Raw genomic sequence first — 26,786 nt, forward strand, 5'->3', positions numbered from 1 at the left:
TTATTTGAACTTGTTCAATCCTTTTCCCATAAGGCACGCAAATACTGTCATCACCATCTTTGGTTTAACATCTACCAGATCTTCAGGCAGGGCATATATCCGGGCTCCAATCTTCCGAGCAATGGAAATGGCATACCTTTAAATGAGTGCAAAACAACATAAGTAAACATAGGTTATTGTGATCGCGTTATAATTATTTGCCAAATTCCTCATTACTGGCACAGAGTGAACGGCATTCATGTTTAGGAAAAGGGAGGCTTGGGTACAAAGCTAAACACCTAATAATGTACCTTCCCAAAAGATTATTATCGCTGCTAATAACACCCTGGAACTTGCTCAAGGCACATACCACAATCAGTAATAAAGTAATAAATGGGTATGAGCGCCTCTGCGAGATAAAACCGCAGGAACCAGACTTATTGTCAAAAATAAAAAGATATAATGTTATATAATAAAAAAGCTCAACATACAAAATACGTATCATTTTATGCATCATCTAAAATAAAATTGACTGAAACATTCATAGAATGACATGATAACAGTTTTCATTATAATGTGATATTTCGGCATCTGTGATATTTCGGAAATTTGGCAATTAATTCCAGAATCCAGTAAGGGGCACAAATATCACATTATAGTGAAAACTGTTATCATGTCATTCTATGAATGTTTCAGTCAATTTTGTTTTTTTATATGATGCATAAAATGAGATGTATTTGGTAGATATTTTGTTGAGATTTCTTATTGTATTAAATGATATATTTTTATTTTAATTATATAGATATATAATTTTTTTTTTTTATTTCTTGGGAGAGAATGCCCAATTAATAGTACTAGGAACCATGTTTTTAATATATTTAATTAAAGAGCTGTATTCAGAGAAACAGCACCTATAAATATAATATAAATATCATAAACAGACATATTTTTACAATGACAAAAACTCACTTTGCATTGTTCATCTTGTCCTCATCAGAAAGCTTCTCCCTTTTCACCATGTCTGGATTAAGTGCTTTCGGTGCAATAGCATCAATTAAATCTAACACAGGTAAACTTGTACTAATGGAATGATCCTAAGGAGACACAAACACAACCGCATTAATACGTCTCACGGCCCGATGGAAATGGAAAGCACTATATAATATATAAAAGTTTTTGTAGGAAGTTCTAAGAAATATTTACTGAAGGTAAATTTCAGATGTGTCAATAGGTTTTTCATACGGTACCATTCAAAAGTTTGGGGTCACTTAGCTGTTTTCATGGAAAATAAGAACATTTCTAGCTGTAACATAATTGCAAAATGGTTTTCTACTGATCAGTTAGCCTTTTAAACTTAAACTTGGTTTGGCCAACACAATGTGCCATTGCAACACAAGAGTGATGGGAGTGATACAGAGCCCCTATATGACTGTGAAGATATTCCATACAAAATCATTTACAACATTAACAACGTCTACACTGTATTTGTGATCCATTTCATGTTATTTTAATAGACAGAATTTGTGTTTCTTTCAAAATTAAGGAAATTTCTAAGTGACCCCAAACTTTTGAATGGTAGTGTATATGATGCTACTACTTCTTAGGCCTGATACACATTTAATACAACAGATAGGAGCAGCACTCATTTGTTACCTGGGTACCTGCAGCTGCATTGTGCATACCCCTTAAACATTTAGATTTACAAGGTCCCATACTTAAAATATTTGGGCATTCTCTGGTGAATATTCCTTCTCTTTCCTCCCCATTCCCATTCGACAAAGCTGCAAAATATATCACTAGGGTGCAAAACTAATTAACCTTCAAGTATAGGGCCTAAACTTCACCTAAAAGCACTGTCCATTTATCATGTGGTACGGCATCTACTTGTTGACGCACCTACCGTGTTTACTATTACTAAAATGTATTTATGTATTTATTACAATTGTTTACATTTTGTGCTTAAATTCCAGACAAATGTAAGCAATTCCAGCCCAAACAAGGCGATGGAATACTTTTGATGTTTTCCACCAAAAAAAGTATTACGCAACAAAATGATTTACGTTTTGTGAAATAAAACCTCTGCTTGTGTTGTAATAACTTTCTAATTGTCTGCCTTTAGTAAATACCTACACACTGCTTTACATTACACTTCCATGACACTGCGCAGTGATACATACCTCTCAGCAAAATGATTTGCAACGCTATGTGGCCAATGGGTATTAAGCAGAGCTGAGATTCCATTTCCTATTGGCTACATAGAGTATACGTTTTGGAAAGCATGGGAATATTATTTCTGATATTTCTGATATAACTTTTAACATTGCACTATTAAGCAACATCATCTGTATTCATTTGCATGGAATAGAGTTTTCATTACCCTGAAACTGGTGATAAAGGTGGTCTTCTTTGCATTAGCAAGTGTTTCATTAACCCACTTTAAGATTGTTCGGTCATCAATTTTTGCACCCTCTCCTAGGTCGGATAAAACACATAACGTGTATCTAAAGGAGAACAAAAATGAACTGAATTACGTCTTTATTACAACAACACTTTATATATACATACACATATATATAATATATACATATACACAGTATATATATATTTCAGTGCCTTTTTATAGTTACATAGCATGTCTTCTTGTTTGCATGTCACGTGCTGTGAATCCGTAAATTGCTTTAAAGACCTTGCAAATGTAGGATTCAGAACAGGACATTTTGTTTAGGCGTCCCCACATGCATACATTTATAAATTCACTTAGGAATTCTAGGGTAACGTTCCTAAAACTTGCATATTATTTTGGAACTGAGGGTGACAAGCAGTATCTGGATTCAGGCATCTTCATATTGGAATGACAGGTGTCACAGATTAACTGAAATAGAGTTAATTTGGGAAGAATCACTCCTGACTTCCAAATATCTGATTAAAAACCGTCTACAAGTCTACAGCGCCTCCTGGTGGCTTTCGTATGTATAAAAAGCAAATCTATATAAATATATGTGTGTATGTATATAAATAGACAATAAATACAAAGCACCAAGCAGAAAGAATCATAAACAAATGATCTGACCTGCAGCTACGGTGAGCAGCAAAGAAAGAGGAAGATTAGGGATGTTTTAGGGTTTATATGGTGCTGTACCATGTTTTGTATTGGTGGTTACCAGTGTTATGTTAACTCTTTCTTTGCTGCTGTCGGTGAGAGTAAAGGAAGATATGCAAAATAGGAAGCCTCCTGTCTTGCCTTAAAATTCAAAAAAGCAATACTGGAGTCAGCAGCAATGAATTGTATACAGAGCCGGCCTTAAGTGTTCTGGCGCCCTGTGCGGACTACTCTTCTGGCGCCCCCTTCCCGCTACTCCCCCTGCCCCTTCTCACTACACCCCCCTCTGCCCCTTCTCACTATCCCCCCCGCCCCTTCTAACTATCTACTCCCTCTCCCTGCTTCTCATTATCTTTACTCACCTTGTTGCTGGAGTCCTGCGGTGGGAGCGGGAGGTGTCCGTCTTCCTGCTCTTCCGCAGTGCCGGCATTTCACATTGAGCACCATGTCATATTCCGTCGCTCAACATGAAATGCCGGCACCGCGACGGAGTCACGGAGAGTGAGGGGCGCCGAGTGGTTGCTGAAATCTTCACTAGCAACCGCTTGGCGCCCCTGCCCAGGACTTTAATTAAAGCATTGTTTTGTTGTTTTTTTTAAACTTTATTTAACATGAAGGATGTTAAATAAAGTTTTAAAAAAAACAAACCAAAACCCTGATGTTTTAATTTAAGTCCCGGACAGGCGCCCCTGCTGCCATGGTGCCCCCTGTCGGCCGCACACCCCTAAGGCCGGCCCTGATTGTATACTTAAGACATATGGTGTGTGAGCAGGAAGTAGAGGGCTATAATAAAACAAAAGTGTTAGCTTTAACTCCTGCCAATATGACTTATATTCCATGCAAAACAGTTTAACATAAAGCACCCTCAGATTTAATAAACCGTTTTCTCAAAGGGCGTCTTTCATCATTCAAATCAGTTTGAGGGGGGGGTAGTTTGAAGGGGCAGAGAGGGGGGGTAGTTTGAAGGGGCAGAAGGGGGGGGTAGTGAGGGGGGGCGCCAGAGGAGTAGTCCGCACAGGGCGCCACAGCGCCTAAGGCCGGCTCTGGTCCTACCATTAAAGGCTTTTGCCTCTGTATAAATTAAAGTTGCCTGGAATATAACGTCATCCCCAGAGCACTTGCACCTACTAGTCGTGGTTGCATACAGTGAGCCATAATAGCTTTTGTTTCTCTTTCAATGTCATCGCCTTATTTCCAGTGGAAATGGAATTCGGGCTACTTGGTCGGTGGGATGACTATGGGCTTGCTTACCTTCTCATTAGCTGCCACAACAATGCCAGTGTCAGGGTGCGGTTACCTTCATGCAGATCATGCCCACAGATACCCACTAAAGAAAACCTGGCTCTGTTCCTTCCAATGTCCACAGCGTAATTACAGTTCTCTATCTACAAAAAGAATACACAAATAAAAGATAAAACATATAAAAAACCCAAAGAAAATGAAACCATCAGCAATGCACCGATTTTCCAACATTGTTGTCAGGTGAGGGGTGCGGAGCGTGGCGCAGGCACCACTATACAGAGTCCAGGAGCGTAGCACAAAGAGGGGCAAATCCAGGAGAATAGTCGAGGTCACGGTCCAAAGGTCAAGGCAGGCAGCAGACAGCATAAACGGAATACGAAAGCCAAAAAGGTCAGGATACCAAGGACACGAGTACTAGAGGTCGGGATAAGCAAGCACTTGAAGCTTAACAAAGAAGCACTGGTGTAGAGGTTTGGGGAGTTTATATAGGGGCAGGTAATTAGGCTCCCACCCCTTATCACCTGTACTCCTACCTCCCAAAGTGCCTGTCTCCCTCCCCCTTGCTACACCTGAGTGTAGGGAGACAGAGCTGGGTCTATCTCCTCTCCCTCCCTCTGGTGGCTGTGGGAGAGGGAGGTTGCATAAACGGGGTTAAGCCCCGCCCCCCTCCTCTCCGGGTGCGCGGCTCGTGCTCGGCACTTCGTGCACGCAGACCGGGAGTCCGGGAGCGCGGCCTGCCACGAGGCAGTGCCGCGCCGTGATCGGGAGGTCCGCGGGCAGGATTAGACCTCCTGCCCGACGTCTCCCGCAACGCCGGACCCGATACTTGGCGTGGCGCACGGTCCGGGGACCGTGCGGCCACGTCGCGAGGAGGTCTGCCGGTGGGGATCGCGCTCCGAGGCGGTGGCCCCCGCAGCGAGGTAGGTGCTCCCGGCCGGGCCTGACATACCCCCCCTCGTACACGCGACCCCCGGGCGCGACGGGGAACAGGACGACCAGGATGGGAGCGATGGAAGGATCGGATCTTAGCAGGGGCGTGAACGTTGGCCAGGGTTTCCCATGACCGTTCCTCCGGGCCGTATCCCTTCCACAGAACCAGGTACTCAAAACGACCCCTGCGGATGCGGGAGTCAAGGATGCTCTCCACCTCGTATTCTTGGTCGTCGTCCACCAGAACCGGAGGAGGAGGAATGCTGCTTCCCCCAGCGTCCAGAGGAGGGACCCATCTCTTCACCAAGGAGACGTGGAACGTTGGGTGAATACCCCAGGAGTCAGGGAGCTTGAGCTTGACGGCAGCCGGACCGATCAAATCGGTGACGAGAAAGGGTCCTAGATAGGTGGGACCCAACTTCTTGGAGGGTGTCCGAGTGGGTATGTATTTGGAGGAGAGCCACACCTTGTCGCCCACTTGAAGAGGGGCATGCGGCCGATGGTGTTTGTCGAATTGTTTCTTGTGGTGTTCTTGGGCTTTCTGCAGTGCAGCTCTGAGGACTGGGACGGTTTGTTGTAGTAGCTGGATACGGTCCCGGGCCGGAGGGACCCCCTCGGTGGATGGAAGGTCGAAGAGGAAGGACGGGTTGTACCCGTAAACCGCTTGAAAGGGAGACATCCCTATAGACCGTTGTAGGTGGTTGTTGTATGAGAACTCCGCCAATGGTAGCAAGGCGAGCCAATCGTCTTGAAGGTGCGAGACGTAGCAGCGCAAGTATTGTTCCAGTATTTGGTTCACCCGTTCCGTTTGGCCATTGGTACGGGGGTGATATGCGGAGGACAAACAGCGATGGACTCCCAAACCCTTACAGAACGCTGTCCAGAATCGGGACGTGAACTGGGTCCCCCGGTCTGACAATACTGTGTGGGGAGTCCCATGTAGTCTGTATATGGCCTGCAAAAACAGGTCGGCCGTCTTGGCCGCCGTGGGTAATGCAGTGGTGGGGATGAAATGTGCCATCTTTGTGAGACGATCGACCACCACCATGACTGTGTTGTGGCCTTGTGAGGGTGGTAGGTCCACGATGAAATCCACGGTGATGTCTGTCCATGGTCGCTCGGGGATGGTGAGGGGTTGCAGGAGGCCTGCTGTTTTGGTGGTGGGTTTCTTGGATCGGGCGCACACTGAACATGAGTGGACGTACTGCTCGATGTCTTTTGACATAGTCGGCCACCAAAAGTATCGTCGGGCGAGGTCTCGGGTCTGACGGTGTCCTCTATGACCGGAGGAGGGAAGGTCATGGACTGCGCGAAGAACTGCGTGTCTCGCGAGGAGGGGTACATACACCAACCCGTCTTTCAGGAACAGGCCCTGAGAGGCCTTGCAAGACACTGTCTCTGGTTCGGAGTGGAGGGTTCGGCTGTGTCTACGGAGGTCATCCATGAGGGACGTCTGTATGCCCAAGAAGTGGGCTGACTGTAGGATCCCGTCTTGTGACGAGACTGGTTCCTCCACCGGGTCGTACAGTCTGGATAGGGCGTCGGCCTTGATGTTCTTTGTCCCGGGTCTGTAGGTGATATGGAGTTGAAAGCGAGTGAAAAACAGCGCCCATCGGGCTTGCCGAGGGCAGAGTCTCTTGGCTGTACGAAGATATTCCAAGTTGCGATGGTCGGTGAACACGGTGATGGGGTATTGTGCTCCCTCCAACAGGTGCCGCCACTCCTCCAAGGCCATCTTGATGGCGAGGAGTTCCCGGTCCCCCACGTTGTAGTTGCTCTCAGCCGGGGAGAGTCGTTTGGAGAAATATGAGACCGGATGGAGAAGGTCTTGGGCTCCGTGGCGCTGTGAGAGAACGGCCCCCACAGCGGACTCCGAGGCATCCACTTCCAACCAGTAGGTCTTCAGAGGATTTGGGAGCACGAGGATGGGGGCTGTGGTGAACTGCTGTTTCAGCATGTCAAACGCCTTTTGCGCGGGTAGTGTCCACCGAAACTTGGTATGTTTCTTGGTGAGACTGGTGATGGGGAGGACCAGGCGAGAGAACCCCTTGATAAACCGCCTGTAGAAGTTGGCGAAACCGATGAATCTTTGGACGGCCTTGACCGAGTTCGGGACAGGCCATTGCTGGATCGCCATCACCTTCCTGGGGTCCATCTCTATCTTCCCCGGGGTGATTATGAACCCCAGGAACTCCACCCTGGTGGTTTCGAAGGTGCACTTGGAGAGCTTGGCATAGAGGTGGTTCTGGTGGAGCCGAGTCAGCACCAGTGCCATGTGCTTTCGGTGTTCTGCTAGTGAGGATGAGTAGACGAGGATGTCGTCCAAATAGACCACAACACATGAGTCCAGCACGTCCCTGAACAAGTCGTTGAGGAACCGCTGAAAGGTGGCTGGTGAATTACAGAGACCAAACGGCATGACCCGGTACTCGTAATGTCCGTATCTGGTACGAAAAGCTGTCTTCCATTCGTCCCCCTTCCGGATGCGAACCAGGTTATAGGCGCCCAGTAGATCAAGCTTGGAGTACACTTACGCCTCCCGTAGGCGGTCCATGAGTTCGGGAATCAGAGGCAGGGGATACTTGTTTTTGATGGTGATGTGGTTCAATTCCCTGTAATCGACACAAGGTCGGAGTCCTCCATCTTTTTTCCCTATGAAGAAGATCCCGGCGCCGGCCGGGGAAGTGGAAGGTCGGATGAAGCCTCTCCTCAGGTTGTCCTCGATGTGCTCCTTGAGGATCTTGAGTTCGGGTTCCGAGAGGGGAAAGATACGACCGAACGGTATGGGAGCCCCCGGGAGGAGATCGATAGGACAGTCGTACGGTCTGTGTGGAGGAAGACGTTCAGCTTCCTTAGGGTCAAAAACGGAGGCAAAACCACGGTATGGGGCGGGTAGCATAGAAGCCCCAGCTGAAGGAGTCGACGAAGGCTCGATAAGGGAGAGCGCAGCCCTCGCGATACAATGTTGCACACAAAAGGTCGAACAAAACGTGACTTTTCCTGACGACCACTTTATTGCTGGATCGTGTTTACAGAGCCAGGGAAGACCCAGGATGAGGGGGTACGTGGGAGTGTGGACAAGGTTGAGGACCACGTCTCGTGATGTGACGTTCCGACGGTAAGGCGGAGAGGGATAGTCTCGGAGGTCACCGGCCCTGATGATATCGGTCTCCCGTCCACCAGCCGGACTTCGAGAGGTGGGTCCCTGAGACGTGTGGGGGTGTGAAGGCGATGGGCTAGGTCAGTGTCCAGAAAGCTTTCGCTGGCCCCGGAATCCAGGATGGCGCGTAGGGGTACGGACTTATCGCCCCACTGCAATAACACAGGAACGGAGAGGTGAGAGGCAGCCCCGTTGAGACATAAAGAGGTACGTAAAGACGTGGCCTTACCTCGAGGCGGTGCTAGGGGGCATACACGAACCAAGTGCCCCGGTTTCCCGCAATACATGCAGAGGTTCTCGTTCCTCCGTTTGGTTCTTTCGGCTGTCGACAGGGGTCCTCTTGCCACCCCGATTTGCATGGGTTCCACAGCATCATTGGAGGAAGGACTTGGAGTCGCAGTTGGAGGACGGTTGGGGAAGCCTGGATGAGAGAGAGGAGGAGGACCCCGCTCTATGCGACGTTCCCGGAGACGGCGGTCCAATAGGGTGACTGCGTGAATCAGGGCATCCAGGGTGGCCGGGGGATCCACCCGGGCTAATTCATCCTTGAGGGACTCCGCCAACCCGAGGCGGAACTGGTGGAGCAGAGCAGGTTCGTTCCACCGGGTCTCTGTGGCCAGGCTCCGGAACTCCGAAACGTAGTCCTCCACCGGCTTGCGACCTTGCCGGAGGTTGTGGAGGAGGTTCTCAGCAGTCCCCCTTCTGTGGGGGTCTGCATATAAACCGTCCATGGCCTGGCGGAACAGTACCCAGGTCTCCAATGCAGGGTGTTGCGTGAGCAATAGGTGATGGGCCCAGATCATGGGGCCATTGGACAGGAGGGAGATAGCCGAACGCACCTTGACATAGTCCGTAGCATAAGTGCGAGGCTTTAAGGCAAACAACAGTTCACACGAGGACACGAACGCCTGATACTTGGTGCGGTCTCCGTCGAAGACAGCAGGCAACCGAACAGGGGGTTCAGGGAAGACTCCTGCCCCTTCCGCTAATGGTTCCCCCACGGGTCCAGGGAGAACCCCTTCAGGGGGTGGTTGGGGTATGGCCCCTTGGACGACTTGGAACTGTTGGCGGAGCAGGAGCTGATTCTCCTGTAGGTCCATCATGTTTTGGGCCATAGCTGCCATCTGTTGGGTCAAGGTGTGGAGCGCATCAGCAGCGCCTGCAGGCTCCATAATGGCTTCTTTGTTTTGTCAGGTGAGGGGTGCGGAGCGTGGCGCAGGCACCACTATACAGAGTCCAGGAGCGTAGCACAAAGAGGGGCAAATCCAGGAGAATAGTCGAGGTCACGGTCCAAAGGTCAAGGCAGGCAGCAGACAGCATAAACGGAATACGAAAGCCAAAAAGGTCAGGATACCAAGGACACGAGTACTAGAGGTCGGGATAAGCAAGCACTTGAAGCTTAACAAAGAAGCACTGGTGTAGAGGTTTGGGGAGTTTATATAGGGGCAGGTAATTAGGCTCCCACCCCCTATCACCTGTACTCCTACCTCCCAAAGTGCCTGTCTCCCTCCCCCTTGCTACACCTGAGTGTAGGGAGACAGAGCTGGGTCTATCTCCTCTCCCTCCCTCTGGTGGCTGTGGGAGAGGGAGGTTGCATAAACGGGGTTAAGCCCCGCCCCCCTCCTCTCCGGGTGCGCGGCTCGTGCTCGGCACTTCGTGCCCGCAGACCGGGAGTCCGGGAGCGCGGCCTGCCACGAGGCAGTGCCGCGCCGTGATCGGGAGGTCCGCGGGCAGGATTAGACCTCCTGCCCGACGTCTCCCGCGACGCCGGACCCGATACTCTGCGTGGCGCACGGTCCGGGGACCGTGCGGCCACGTCGCGAGGAGGTCTGCCGGTGGGGATCGCGCTCCGAGGCGGCGGCCCCCGCAGCGAGGTAGGTGCTCCCGGCCGGGCCTGACAATTGTTAACGGACAACGGGGCAGAATAGTGCTTATCTGCCCTCACATTCTGTATTTCACAGTTGATTATATCATTCTCTGCTTATTTACATATTTATGTGATTATGTGAAAAAGGCAAAAATCTCATTTATAATGTACAGTATAGAGAAAAGATAAAATACTCTGTTCCCCAACAATATATCAAGCACAGCGTCAATCTCCCATGTGCCGAAGTTCGCTGGTTTTGTTCTAATAAGATAAAACAATATGTTGTTGTGAGTGAAAATTCTATTTTTGTCTGTTCCAAGAGGCATCCTGACTAATAGATTCTGATAGCAGTATGGTCAGGCAATTCTCTGGGGTCTGTCATGAATAATTAGTCTCTCTGGAATAGGGGTAGCCGGGAGATGTCTCTCAGCCAGCCTTTGCTTTGCTACAGATCATTGCACTTGGATTTCAACAACAGCTAAAGCTTTACTTTGAGGGTGGTAGATAAGTGGAACAGCCTCCCAGCAGAAGCATGGTTATCCTGAGACAAGACCAGGGACTGATTAAAGGTCTGAGTCCTTACATCAGGAAAAGCGGGCAGAACAGATGGGCCGAGTGGTCATCTGCTATGAAATTCAATGTTTAGAATCCACTATTTACTTACTTTTGTAAATATTCTGGGAAAAAATGTGAAATGTGTGCTTGAAACGGTCAGTGGTCGCCCAGTTATTACGCCCTGACATCACTTGCAGAGAAATGCATTAAGAAATCTTGTTTGTAGCTGGAGGATAATGTAATACTCGTCTCTGGACAACAATTCCAGTTTAATTCTTATTGCACACGAAAGCCAAAGTACCCCGAGTGCAAATTTCTTTTTTTCGAGATAAACACTTTAATTGAGATTCTATTGATTTTGATGAACTACTCCAAATCCCAATCCAGCCGCAGCAATCGCACTATGCGGACTGTCTGCCAAGAAATAACCATGTTACCCGTGCGGCTTTGTTTTTGGTTGTTTGGACATTTTGTAACAAGATGACAAATATGTGTATTAAAATAACGGTGGAGGGGGGGTATTTCCAGAAAACAATAATAAAAGACGGTGCTTAGTTGTTGAATTTCCCTGAAAAGGGTATTTAGGAAGTGATCAGTGATTTGGATCCTTCTATTCGGTTTATTTCTGTCTCACATGAAAAGCACCCAGAACTTCACTCTTTCCTTTTTAACGTGATATTCTTCCCATTTGGTAAAATGCCCATTACTGTGTGTATTCTTTCAATACCATTACTATATCTCTAGTTTATCTAGACTGACAAGTAAAGTATCAAGTATCAGGCAAAATTTGCTGAACTACAATTGTCATTATGCTGAGTGCAAAGCAACGCATGAGACATCTTTCACGTATTGTAGCCAACTTGTTCTGCATTCTATATGGCAGTGAAGGGTTGCAGTTTTTGTGTTGCAAATAAAATCAAAGTCCTGTATGATCAAATCTGCCCATTTGGATAATTTTATTGCCAACTACAGGCACGATAGCGAAGTATTTTCAGTACAGACCTTTTTCATGTGTCCGCCAAGGTTTGAAAATGGAGGCTTGTTGACACGGCCCCAGTCCACTGGCTGTCTGATCCTTTCATACAACTGGAAGATCACTAGCGCGTCAGTCATGTCGCTGAGAAGGGGGTATAGCAAAGAGTGAGTGTGGGTATACAATACATATATTCATTTATATATTAGCATCCAACTGGACTAGAACATAACTGATTGAACGGGATTATTATAAGCGGGGGAAAAAAACGTCAACCATGATTGGTTTAAAACATTTGTGCTAAAATACGTTTTTGGCACAAGTTGAGGATATTAGAGGTATTCATTATTTGTAGCTGAATTACTCAGATTGCTGTCATGATGCTAACCATAAAGCACATTTCTAGTCTCCTATGGTTTTTATAGCACAGGGGCATCCACAATCTATCTGATTTACCTATATATGTGGTTGACGTATGGGCTTACTCCTAGAGAATTCATCCAGTTTCGGAACGTTCTCTCCTCATTTGTTTCTCCTGGGTGAATGGAAGAAACGCATTAGAAAAGACAAAGTGTGCGATGTTTACGCCCTAAATAAAAAAGGTTCTGCAGTGATGACTTGAACATTATTAAATACAAGAAAAGGTTCTCGACAAATCTGCCTTACTCCATGGCAATGAGCAGGAAAATCCCAATGGTTGCTATGGAGATTGCACAGTTTTAGCATCAGAACTGCTCTTTATACATAAACCTCATTATTTTAAGGAGAAACTATGTTGTAACTGTTTTATTGCCAGTTGAGCATTTTATGGAGCCCCCCTATTGAATCTTCTGCTTCCCAGATGCGTAATGTCTTTTCTTCACTTTATTTTCAATGTTGTTTCACTTAAAGTAAGCATGCACATAATCTCCAAGAAGAAGACATGCAAAGCCGAGGTGAAAAGCTCTCCTAATTATGTATAGTATGTATAAATACAGTTAGGCCCGGTAATATTTGGACACTAAGAGAATTTTCATATTTTGGCTCGGTAAGCCACCACAATGGATTTGAAAAGGAACACCTGAAATGCTAAGTCTAGACTTTCAGCTTTAATTCAAGGGGTTGAACAAAAATATCATATGAAACAACCATAAATAATATGTTCATTTTTAATACTTTGTCGAGAATCCTTTGCATACAATGACTGCTTGAAGTCTGGAACGCATGAACATCACCAAACACTGGGTTTCCTCCTTTGTGATGCGTTGCCAGGCCTTTACTGCAGCTGTCTTCAGTTGTTTGTTTGTGGGTCTTTCTGCCTTAAGTTTTGTCTTCAGCAAGTGAAATACATGCTTGATCGGCTTCTTCTGTCATCAATAAACACTAGTGACTCACACTGCCTCTACCATATTTTACAGATGATGTGGTATGCTTCGGATCATGAGCCCTTCCATGCCTTCCATGCTTTTTTCTTCCCATAATTCTGGTACAGGTTGATCTTAGTTTCAAGGTTTGCACCTTGTGGTGAACCCTCTTTATTTGCGCTTGTGAAGTCTTTGGTAGACTTGGATAATGATATGCTTACCTCCTGGAGAGGGTTCTTCACTTGGCTGGATGTTGTGAAGGGGTCTTTTCCTTACCATGGAAAGGATCCTATGATCATCCACCATTGTTGTCTTCTGTGGACGTCCAGGCCTTTTTGTGTTGCAGGGCTCACCAGTGGGTTCTATAACTGTTGATATGGCTCCTAATGTTCCTGCTATCTCTCTGATGGTTTTTCTTCTTTTGCAGCCTAAGAATGGCCTGTTTCACTTGCATTGAGAGCTCCTTTGACCGCATGTTGTGGGTTCACAGCAACAGCTTCCAAATGTGAATGCCACACTTCTTATCCACTCCAGACCTTTTACCTGCTATATTAATGAAGAAATAGCGAAGGAATTGCCCACATCTCTCCATGAAACAGCTTTTGAGTCAACTGTCCAATTATTTTTGGCCCCTTGAAAAAAGAGGGGGCTACATATATAAAAAGCTGTAATTCCTAAACCAATTTATTTGTGAATACCCTAAAATTAAAGCTGAGAGACTGCACTTTAAGTCCATATTCATTATTTAACTGTAACTTGAATTTATTTTGGTAAACAGACAAGATAAAAAACTTGCGTCAGTGTCCAAATATTTCCGGGCCTGAACAATCTGGCAAATCTAGGCTCCTGGTTTTTTCTGATGTAAGTGAAGTGGTATTAATTGGGCCATTTATATCCGGAAAAGCTAATTTTAAATAAAATATCAGGATTGATATCAGGGGTTTATAGAAGACAATTATTGAGGAACCTTGGAAACTATCATCACAAGCTGGAAATTAGATTTATGTTCATTAATAATAAGTAACATAAATATGATGTAAGTGACATTAATGATGCCTATGTTTCTGGAACTTTCTATCTGCTTCCTAGAAATGCAAAGTTGCTGCCCCTGTGCATTGAATTATTTACTAAATATATATATGTATACTGAAAGGAAACACGCAAACAAACCAAAAAAACTCCCATATGTTTGTGTGTGTATATATATATATATATATATATATATATATATAAATAATGTTATTTACAAAATAATAGGACACCCTACTAAACTTACATGCACAAAGCACAAAATCAAACCCAATAGCAGACCCACTCAAACTGAAAAAACATTCACACAGTAACCATATACTGTACGGTACCTATATACGCAGGGGTTAAATCTGGCATTCACATAGGAAAGAGGAAAAAGTCAAATTTTTTACAAATTGTATATCACGAATGACATTGTACGTACAAATTGTGCAGGCTTTAAATGGAATTAGTCTCCTGCATTAAAACCAGAACGAATCCACTGTATAAATGTACTAGTTGAAGGTGGGATTAATATAAGTGTTAAATGTTTAATCAATTTGTTTTTTTTTTAAACTCTTAATGGGATCCATAAATCTTGACAGGTGTAAAAAGGTCCCATTGCCGAGGATTAGTTTTGTACCAAGGTGTAGCTGGGAACAATACAGTGCAGCATCTCCCCTTTCCCCAACCCTGCATTCAAGCTTTAATTTCTGGTTGTCCTTCTTTGGTCGTTATGGTAACATGGAAGAATGGGTCACCAAAGCCATGCATGAGCTGTGTGGCTGCCATGTTGGTTTACATGTAGAGACGTCATGTTTGGTGCTTCCTTGGGGAACGGTTAAAGGGAATGACATTTGGTGATTAACATTAAGTTGAGGGTGTTTAAAACGCCTAAATTCCTATAGCAGAGGAAACTCTCATCACCTCTTTCCTGACAAATGGTTAACTTGATCTTTGTTTTAGATATTCAGGGTGCCCATGTGGCCCAAACTTGTACAGATATTTCACACATTGAGCAAAACGTGTTTTGTGTTCTGGTAACATTTTTAGGCCCCCTTTCAGCTGCAATGGCTGGTCAGGGTATCCAGGTGGATAACTATTAAGTATGAGGTGGAAATATTTTTTTTATAAAAAACATATTCTGCGCTTATTAATTCTAGGTAGCTTAGTCTATTTCCTAAACTCATTTAGTCTCTGTATTCCTAAACTCTTTTCTGTCCCTTAACATACAATTGCAGTGAAAATTTTAACCATATTCGTCAAGTTAATAAAATAAAATGAAAAGGACAATTACTTGTCCTGTCAATTACACTTGTGAGGTTGTGCTCATGAAGCTACCCCTTTAGATGTAAGTGATCATGGGAAAGCTGTGAAGCAGATGCCCTGGTTGTTCTAAAGCACTATTACCATGGTTGCCTTCTAGAAGGGCTTACCTTCAATTAGATTTGTATCAAAATCACACCCGTTGGCTTTGTTGAGAGCTGGGTGCATGTTAAACAAATTTGCAACGAAGGCCATGTTCAGTTTGGGGTTGCCCGAAACCACATCATTTGGAGTCACAAATTGCTTGCAACCCAGCTTGTCAGCCTGTTGGAGCATGTAATGAGCCCTCTTCAAATCATTCGCTTCCTACGAAAAAAGTGAAGACAATTACACATTTATGTGAAGATCATTACAAAGGACCACTGCCTTGTTTTCAGACGCTTTTCGTGTACCAACTAATAAACAAATTAGTGGATCAAACTGTGTCATCTTACGTTAAATCCAGAAAAGTCAATGAAAATCTCGACACCCCCGACACCTTCCTTTGGGGCAATTTGTCTCAGCAACTGGTAGTAAGCTCTGGAATCCTGTTAAAAAAAGGATGATGAAAATAATCTTTATGCTAATAACTCGATGTCCTGGTATTCGCTGTAAACAGAATTGCCGTAAAAAATGTTGATGTTTATAGGGAAATTCCTACGGATTTTTTAATTGATATTATCAGACCAAAAGTCTGCATGCATAATACAATGTTTTCAGACGGCTGCATATTAGCCATCTGTATGTGTTCTAGCTCTGTTATCTGGGCCTTAAGTACTAGACAAACTCCATAACTCCTTATCATGCTGCCCATCGTAAACAGAATGGCTCTATTTTAATCACCCAGCCAGACGGAGTGACGAAAGAAAGTCTATGGAGGAGCAGACTTCATTAGCATTGCAGTAAAGAATCGGCTCAGTGTGGTCAGTGGTCACCCAAAACATTACTTGAATGACAACAATGGTTTTTTCAATGCTCTCTGACATTACCATACACAGCTCTTGATTTGATTTTTCCCGCGGGACTTCTTCTTTAAGCATTGCTATCGTTTGTATAGCGTGTAAAGCGCTGTAAACACCATTTGCTTCAACCCCTATACAAACCTTAATGTCACTACTAAAGTTTTGTATGTTTGGCCATTTTGCATTTGTCAGATGGAAGTTCACCCAGCGAAGCAAGAGTTCTTCAGGAGAAAGTTTCATTAATGCTTCCAATGTCTCCCCATCCTTAAGTAGGGCAATAAGCGCTGAGAGATAACAAAAAATATCACACTGTTAGCTCCATGCTTATCATTTTATGTGCTAATGAACATTATTATACATTATCTATATTATCTATTAGTCTATTATTATATTAAAAGTATATAATAGTACATTTTATTATAGTATTAGTATTTTCTCATCACCTTCATTCTTGGATATTTCAATGTCTGCAAACAGTCCAGCTTTGATAATCTGCCACAGCAACCCAAGCACTAGATGCGGCTTTCCTTCTTGTAAATCCTGAGCTCCGATATTGACTACCGTACACCCAATGGCCGAGGCTGAATTCAGGGCTAGGTTTATGTTTTCCTGGAGAAAAAAACAGGTCATACATGCCAAATATTACAACATGAATGCTGTAGATTCTATTCATTCATATACTCTATTTCATTTATTATACCTGCATTTTGATTCATTATGGATTTTTTTTCTTATAAAGAGTTTTCACCATAATATGTTTGCTTCATACAAGTAAACTTTAATTCATTTATTTAGAACGTTGACCGTTTTTTTATGTTTTTTAATCTAGAGAGTGCTATGATGCAGAGGATCTCCTGGGTTAATTTAACGAGGCTGCGGGTTTAGGGTAAAATGGATACACCAAGACGAGAGGGATGTTCTTACGTGTGCTTGAGGGATATGACATGAGTGTTTGGGGAGTGTAAGTGGTGTGTGATAAATTTTAAAGGGTTATAGGATGCAAGTGTTGAGAGTGATTGGTATGGGCTCCAGCCTCAGATCCCCTTACATTCAGGTAAGTTCCACAAGTTTTTCCTGCAGGAGAGGTGCCTTTCTAGAGCTCACATTTAACAATGCATTATCCAGGGCCAGCTAAAATCTTCCTTTAGCTGACATGTCTTTGGATTTATAGCAAGTAGCAATGGGGGGGATTTTAATAACAGTATTATAGCATACCGCCCAACTTTTACCCCAGCGGATCAGCACACTAGAAGGTGGAGGATGGGAGTGTCACTTAAAGTGGCAGCGCTACTGCGCATGCCCAGTATGCATTCTCTGGTGTCTCATAGTGATGGGAAGTTCGGATCATTAAAGTGAATCGGATCATTTCGATTCGTTCATTGAAATGATCCGATTCATGATCCGAATCTTCGGATCACTCAGTGTGACTCACAGGAGTTACTGTTTTCCAGTAACTCCGTGCAGGCACACTAACGATTGGCCCCGCCCCTTTCATTATGAATCCTCCCCCCTGCCTCCAGTGATGTCAATGAAGGAAGAGAGTCGTTCAAAGATTCGGATCTTACAGGGATCCGAATCTTACAGTGATCCGGATCACTGTAAGATCCGGATCATTGTAAGATCCGGATCTTTGAACGACTCTCTGCCTTCATTGGGATTCTAATCAGTCAGATAATATCACCATACTGTTATAAATAATACATTAATAATCACTGCCCCCAGGATTTACATTCCCCTTTACCTGCAACTGCACCTTAAGCTAACTTTATTAAATTAATGAAATTAACCCTCACCATTAAATTAACCCTAAACACCCCATCAACCATGTCTGCCCCTAAAATTAACCCTTAACACCCCATCAACCATGACTGCCCCTAAAATTAACCCTTAACACCCCATTAAGCATAACTTCCCCCAAATTAACCCTAAACACCCCATTAAGCATAACTGCCCCCAAATTAACCCTAAACACCTCATTAAGCATAACTGCCCCTAAATTAACACTAAAGACCCCATTAAGCATAACTGCCTTATGTCGGTCTACTGAACCGATTCATCCGGATCACTAAAAAGAACCGGATCAAATGAACGATTCGTTCATGATCCGGACATCACTAGTGTCTCAGACATCGGAAAATGGAATTGGGACAGCGGGATTGCTGAAAAGCATGATGGTGGGACAAAGGGATGCAGTGGCAAAGTCAGGAATGTCCTGCACAATATGGGACAGTTGGGAGGAATGCCATCGGTGGAGCCGGATCAGTATCTGGTATTACAGGGAACATCTTTCTTTCCAGTGTCACTCAAAGATGGTAAATACAAGCAGCGTGATTCTTTCCTATCCTTACTATTTATTCCATACAACCTACTTACTGAGATGGTGAATGGCGTCAGCTTGGTTTTATTAATGGCCCTTTCATCAATAGTGTCTGGTTGGGACAAGTTGATCATTTTGCTGTATTAAAAGAAGAAAGGCAGTGAACATTGTATATATGATAAATTGTATTAGATCATAATGGATTACTGTCCAGCAAGTGTGAGAGTCACCCTATTTCAAGTTATACTGTATATGGTAAAATAATGCTAGTCACCCGTTGACGTCGGTGGGGGAAACCCGGAGAGTTCCCGGATACGCTAAAGACCCCTACTATCCGTATGTGCAGAAAAAAGTTCCCATTAATTTCAATAATAGTGATTTTTGGCGACTGCATCAGCTCACACCACTTTAACACTTTAATATGTATAGTGAGGGTGTCAGGGACGTTAAAAAAGTGACATGAATATATCTATTTTTTAATAATTTCATTTCTGAGAACCACAGGGGCGTTTGCTAAAAGGAGTTAAGTTTCTAACTTTTAGACGACCTGTAAATGATTAAGCCTGCCGATAACTTTCATATTCCAGTATCTAGATTCCATGGTATTTATAGCTGGGACAAGTTTGCATTGATGACTCCAGTTGTAAAAAGTATAGACCAAAGCCAGAAAACCATTGCGTGTCTGAGAAATATTTGCACGTGTCTATGCGGTGTGATACACGCTGTGTATAAATGTCATTGTTCAGAGGCATTGACGTTATCTGGCGTAAATCATGTGCATCCTACACGTCCCATATCTCTTTTTATTAAGGGGGGGCTGATGTCCGTTGGCTATGGATTGCGGGATTTCCTTTTCACATCGGTTCTAGTACGAGGAATGGCGGATACCTTCTCTGTGTCATGAAAATAATATTATCAAACATACAATACATAGATAGTTCCTGCACATCAAACAATTTTCAGTGTGTAGCACAGATTCTTTTAAGTTTTTCCTGCTCCTGGCTGAAGCCACAGTTCTCCCCCATGGAGAAACACAGCCATGGATAGGGATCAATAAGAGGGACCACATCCATATTCTGTGCCGTATCAGAGCACAACGAGCAAATGGCCAAGCAAGACACATGCTAAGATAGTGGGCTGTTATTGTTCCCCTAAAGGGCAAAATAATGAACAAAGTCTCTGTCTGCAATTGTGACCCTTTTGATTTCAGCTTTGGTCTCATATAGTGGCTAAAAGACACTCAAGGATACAACAGAGTGGGAAACATACTGCAGATGCCAATGTATAACATACGTCTACATCTATGATCTATCAGACAATACAGAAAGCATGTCAGCAGCTATCATCTACTTGCTTGTGCTACATTATCATGTACCGCTGTGTATGTATATGCATTAAGTGAATGTCTAGTAATAGCGCCATGGAATATGTTCACACTTTATAAAGACTATAATATTAACAAGGAAGGGAGGTCTGTATGGATACTGTGCGATTTATTTACCAAGCCCATGAGCTTGTAGTGAGATTACATTTCCTCAACTTAAAGTTGTTGGCAAAACATTCCCATCTCTGGGGACATAACCCAGCAACTTCCACCAAAATGGCAGCGCTGCAGTGACGTTGCCGCAAGTGTCGCCGTTTTGACCTCAGTTAATACAGCAGATTCTGTCCTAACAACTCCATGTGTGCTGGTCCTGTGATCCGCTAAACCCACTTTAAAATAAGATCTCCTAAGAGTTCCAAGGTATTTTTCATCTTCATTTCTTAATTCCCTCGTCAGATTTCTTTTTTATTTAGACTTGCCCTTCCAGAATCAAGCCAAAAGTGTTTTATCCATTAACATTTTATTAGCAGCTAAGATTTGTTTGGCAAGATTCTGGAAAACAAATTCCATCCTGGAAAGAACTCAAATCAATCGCTCTGAAAGTTTTTTCTAACAGGAAAAGATATCTGGCCCCCCTGGGACAAATCAATACATTTAGGCCTTTTAGACTGTGAGGCTCTGGTCTCATCTTCATGTCTCAGCTCTTTTGGGTGGTTCTGCTCTCTGTTATGATGGAATTTTGGGATTTGGTTGGTATGAGTAATAAGAAAGGAGAAGTATTATTTACATCAAACATGTAACATATAATCTGTATGAGTTTACCAAAGCAAAATGCCATCCCCGAGCGATGCGAAGAGACTGTTATTGGATGGGTTCATGGGCAGGAGATGTTTACAGTCCGGGTCATCTTTTAATGCGCCATTTATCCAGTTCACAAAAGCAACCCTCTCTTCGTCTGAAATAGACAACAACTATATGGTTAATTTATGAGAGATCAGCGACTACTGTAAGACATGAAAGGGCAAACCTTCCATAGCTGGATAAAGACTAGACTACCTTTTCACGAATGGAGCTATGCCGAGATGAGTAGTATCTCTTACCTGAATAAGAATGCTGTGTGCCTTGGCTGGAAATGGGAGATGTCCCACCTATTGCTGTTATGCCTAGCCTCCTGTTGATTGATCTTCGGAATGTTCTGCTCACATCTTTGCTTTTCAGCTCTTGAACCAGCTGTCGTTGGAGAACAATGATACAGACTTTAGAAGCTGAACACTGGACGAATGTCTACACCTTTACTGCACACGTACAAATCCGATCCCCCCAAAATCCAAAAGGGTTAATAATGCCTTAATATACAATCATTTTATATGAGTGAAAGAATACTGAGTAGATATACAAACGTTCCAAGAAGTCTTATGTTTTTAGTATGTAACTATATTTCGTACAATGATTATTTAAACGCAGACCTACAATATACACTTTTCCCATTCAAAGGAACCCCCTGATTTTACACACATTTATTTATATTGGCACATTTATCAGCGTTTCAGTTGTTATGATCAGGTGATGAAAATGTTGAAAATCATTGTTGTTTGGCATTGGAATTGAATAAGGAGGACAGTGACTTTTCTGTGATCCATAAAACAACACAGCACATGATACATACGACTACATGCTGTTTATACAGTATAGCAGTACAGTATATACAGTAAAGTATAGCTCAGGTCATAAAGTTTTGGATTATAGAGTCTCTAATAGCTAGACAAAAGAATGACTACTCAATGTATGTTAAATATTTGCCACTACTGGCAGCTCATAAACCATTAAAGGTTAGATTACAATCCTTATCAATGTTAAGCTGTAGGTATTTAAATTGCTGTGCATTAAAGTGATCTATTTTGGAATGTTATCCAACCAGCGCCTGGAATTAATCTCGCGCCAGCACCCCATTTTCATTAGGGAACGGCGCATAACACAATCCAGCAGTTTTAAAACATCTCTGCGACTATACTCCATCCTCCTTATGGAGCTCATATTGCCACGGACAATTGAGTTGTTTCAATGGCATAGCCCAAAACTATTTGGTATGCTTCGACGTCTTCCAGGAACTGAATGTCAGTGCTAAGGTGAGTCCTCAAAGTGCCCATCAGAACCACTGAGATGCTAATGGGTGTGGAGATGTACCTGAAAACTGTGATATGCATTTAAAAGGAAGCATTGTCCAGAGAAGACCATCATTGCCAGCCATTCATGAGGCCACCATACTATTCTAAGGGCAATAATAGATGAGTATACATTTACCCCACTCCTTCACAACTCACCGACACAAATTCTCCAAAGTCTATCTTTCCATCCTTGTTGCGGTCGGCAGCTGAGAATATTTTCTCAATTATTTCTCGAACACGGTATCCAGGCTGCGGGAGGTTGGCTTCCTTAAACAACTCCTGGAGCTCATAATCATTCACATATCCGCTATTGTCAAGGTCTGCAGGAGGAAAATATTATTTGTGTTTATAACACAGGCCAGCTATATTTTACCTATAGGTTTGTGTTTTTTGGGCTAGTCGGTGTAATTGTTTTGGAGATACTTATTTTATAAATTCCAAGCAATAAAGCTGAGATCTACAGCAAAAGGGGACACAGCTACCCTTCCAAATGCTGCCTCTTAGCCCTGACAAAGTGTCATTGGCATACCTGGGAACGTTCTAAATAAGATTCTTTGAATATTAACCCTTTATGAAGATTCTATGTAGTGACTCACCGTCTTACTTAACCTAACTGCTGTAACACCAAGTTTTCTCATGGAAACCTTGACTTATTTAAAGATACATTAAATTGAGTCACCTGCATTCAAGCATGGCTATCAAACATAACATACTGGTACCAAAAACACTAATTATAAGTCTTAGATCTCTTTTTAGATCAATGTAGAGTATGAATGAGTCAGCCCTGAGATTTTGCCCCGTCACCCTGAGATTGGAGCAAAAACACTGAGGGTCAAACCCTGACAGTTTCCAGGTATGGTTAGTCATGGATGGATCAGCAGTGTTCAGTCCGTGGAGTAATATCTTTGCTCCTCTTGTTTGTAAAGACCATTAGATTTGAGTTATTTTGCGTACAGAACTATAAAATCCAAGATTAGGGAAAGTGATGGATCTTCTTTAATCTCCAACCTATAATTTACACCCAGCGGCATATACTAGCGTAGGTTTTGCAGAAGTCCCAACGAGGTGGCAGCCCCTTAACCACATAACCAGGGAAGATGACTCTATTGGGAAATCTGGCTCCCAGGTGCACCACAGTTCCATTGGCGAGTTGGGGAGATCTCTCTTGTAACAGCTCCATATACCCCATTGAGCACTGTGCCCAGCCATCACAGGCCCCATAGAGAGCTCTGCATCTCGAGTCTTATATACGCAGCGTGCCTGGATATAACGTCCTATCCCTGCTGTAAGCATAGAGGACATCAGCCATGGAGGTGAGTGGCGGGGAGCAGCGCCTAACCAAAATACAACACCGTTTACATCAATTCTTCAATTAAAACAAATGGATTAAGTAGTTTTATTCCTAGAAAATTAAATTAGTTTTCTTTTGAATCATTGCAGCAAAGTAAGTGTCTATAAAATATGAATGAATAAAGGCTAGATTATGTGCAGCCAGACGGAACCACCACAAACCCTCACAAAACTCTGCAGATCCCTAACAATACCGGCTACGACACGTCCGCTGCATTATTAAAGAGTCCTGCGACTGGCATTGTGACTTATTAGCAATATCTCGGTGTTATACACACCTTACCGGCTTCCCTTTCCTTGCTTTTGCTTTTTAACGTTAAATGATATAAAAATTTTCCAATTTATTAACATACAACATCAAGCAAAAACTCAACATCAACGACATTACCAGCAATACAGCAGCAGAACCATAGTAACGGCATGAAACGTGTATTCCACCTTTAACAAATACCCTTTTCATATGTTATCTACTTTGCGTGTCAACACGGTAACGCGTTATAAACTTCCCTGCCTCCAGCGTCACAATTCTTTTCTCTGCCGTTGTCGAATATTCAGTGGTTTCATCCTGGTCAGTGTAAGATCTTGATGTGTTCTATCAATTGTGTTAAACAATGTCAATTGTTGTAATGATTTGGGGACAGGTTAACTTAACAGTGAACTTGCAGATGAGTAACATTTTAACCCCCTAACAATCTAACCCTATGGAGATTCTTGTCTGAGAATGAACAGGTTAGCCCTGTATAATGAAGAGTTAAATTGCTTATATTTCTTAACCGTCATTTCAGCAAATTAACTATTTGCAGTCGGAACTCATGGACCGGCCCTTCATTATGCATTGGAAAGTCAATCAGCACCCTTACCGCAACCGAACCATGTAGTGAACAAACCTGACTGTTAATATTTTCCACAATAAACACATTTAATCCGATAAGAGATAAGAACCTGGCTCATCTGGTTTAAATGCACGATGAAGTAGGGATTCGCCAGACAAACACATTTACATACATTCTTTTTTAATAATTTCTTGGTACCCATACCCAACACTCCATAGTCTAGAAGAGGTCAGACTAAAAAAAGTGTTTATCTGCACAATTGCAACCACTTGTTTGTGTCTTAAGATGTTTTATTAGAGCCTGCTGTACTGTAATGTGCATTCATTAAACTGGGAATTTACCAACTGGGCTATCTCACCGGCTGATGTTTCTACAATCCTCACAATGACAAAGGCTTATCTTAATGACAGCTGGTCATTGACTTCGTCTAATTCGGATCGCTGTCCTTAACTCTCAGCGGAAGTTCATCCCGCTCGGAATAAAGTGCAATGGGTGTGTGTTTCAGAATTAATGTTTATTATGTGTTGTTCATGTCGACCATGGAGATGACCTTTGCCTTGACTTGGGAACAGTCCTACTAGGAGGTGATCCGTAACATTGATGTAATGTCAGCAGTTGGGAGGAACCAAAGCATCGCCATCATGCAGCCAACTGGTAGACTCTCCTCGGATATTGGCGAATCTGATCAACGGCGTACATTGATAGGGTCTACGGGAGACATCTCATCGGCTGAACAAACTGTGTGTATTGTGATGATGTGGGCTCAGTAATAAAGAGGATTCAGGGATTAACATGATGGCTATGTCATATAGAGAAGGGCTACTAGGGCAGTAGAGGGGATGTGTGGTAGGAAGCAGAGATCTAGCCGGGTTATATGAGGTGGAGTCAGCAGACCACCCTTTGTGCCAGATGAATACTCCACTTTTACTACTTGGCAAAGGAATAGCTCTGGGGCAAGACTGTTACGATTCAGCCCATGGGGCAAACCCCAGGTAGGGGCTCCATAACACAATGTCTGAAATGTTTTGTCTAAAAATAACAATGCAACCATGCTGAATGGGTGCAATCCTGTCCCGTAACACAACGCATTTGCCAAAGTGGACAGCACTGAAAGGAAGCACAGAAAGGATGCAGTCAAGATGCAAATGCAATGTAAAGCCCTTGTTAGTATAGACATTGTGGGGGCTATATGTGGAACTGCAAGGTGAACAGTAAAGGCTTCCGGTAATTGCCCGATTGCTTCCCCCAACAGCACCCAGAGACAGGCAGCGGGTGAAGTGTAATAGGAAATATACCAAGTGAGGGCATGATTGTTATCGATGAGACGGCATATGGTGCCAAACAAGAGTCTTTTAGCATGCCACAGATCAACACCAACACACAATCTGTTTCCCGTATTACATTCACAACCACAGCAAAGAGCTGCACTTCTCACTATGTTAAGAAGAATGTATCACGTATGATACGCCATCGTAATCATTTTCTGTACGGTTAATAAATAACATAGAAACATAGACAGCAGATATAAATCCAGTCTGCCCAACCTCTGAATACTTTCCTTAGTCCCTGGCATTATTCTATATCTATCTTAGCCTTCTGCCTATCCCATGCTTGCGTAAACTCATCCACTGTATTAACTTTTACCGCTTCTGCTGGAAGACTAATCCATGCCACGGTGCCCAAAATAGTTCAGGTACAATGCGTGAAAATTGGTCCTACCACCATAGCATTCTGGGTCCAATCATCAGCATCATTTCACTGCGTACTATAGTGATAATACCACTTGTGAAACTTTGCAGACAGTGCTTATTTGGTTAACACGAAAAGAATGCGGTAGATAAAGGGGAAGATGGTTAAATTATGACTACGTGTTTATTGAACATTTAGGATCCAGGAATCCATTTAATCACCACGCAAATACACACAGCATTTTTATTATTGTGTGACTTATTGGTTTCTTAGATATCTGATACAACCATGTACGGCAGGTTGGGCAGATTTAGTGTATTACTCATTATTATTTATTGTTTTAAATAGGCATTGGGCCCACAAGGACAACCCTCTGAAACTGTGTTAATTGGAACATTTGCAGAATAAATAGATACATTTTTATGTATTTTAATACCTTTTATCTACCAAACATAATATGTTTTAAGACACTGATATAAGATCCGGTGACCGGAAGTGATGACTTGCTGAACTGCTACCCAAATCTTATTTGCAGCAAATTATTCTTATAGCGGCATACATCTTCCTTATTAATACGTTATTTTACAAAATAATAACAATAAAACACTTACCGACTTTGTCGAAAGCCTCCTTCAGGTCTGCTAGTTCATCTTTCGATACGATGATTATATTGTTAGCCAT

At 43.4% G+C, this 26,786-nt stretch overlaps 1 protein-coding gene across 1 annotated transcript; it reads right to left on the minus strand.

Annotated features, from left to right (window-relative positions):
- On the minus strand, positions 1-26,786 carry LOC149300276 (plastin-1-like). Its single transcript, XM_089485347.1, has 15 exons — positions 26,717-26,786; positions 22,390-22,553; positions 21,169-21,298; positions 20,891-21,023; positions 18,801-18,882; positions 16,871-17,036; positions 16,569-16,711; positions 15,921-16,013; positions 15,597-15,792; positions 12,263-12,341; positions 11,836-11,950; positions 4,331-4,464; positions 2,357-2,480; positions 949-1,073; positions 1-136 (listed from the first exon to the last, which is right to left on the minus strand). The coding sequence occupies exons 1-15, from the start codon at positions 26,784-26,786 to the stop codon at positions 1-3; spliced, it is 1,890 nt and encodes a 629-aa protein (XP_089341473.1).

This window comes from Sceloporus occidentalis, unplaced genomic scaffold, assembly GCF_023333645.1.
Source record: "Sceloporus occidentalis isolate IW3139 unplaced genomic scaffold, rSceOcc1.0.p SCAF_25, whole genome shotgun sequence".
In the NCBI taxonomy this organism is placed as follows: Eukaryota; Metazoa; Chordata; class Lepidosauria; order Squamata; family Phrynosomatidae; genus Sceloporus; species Sceloporus occidentalis.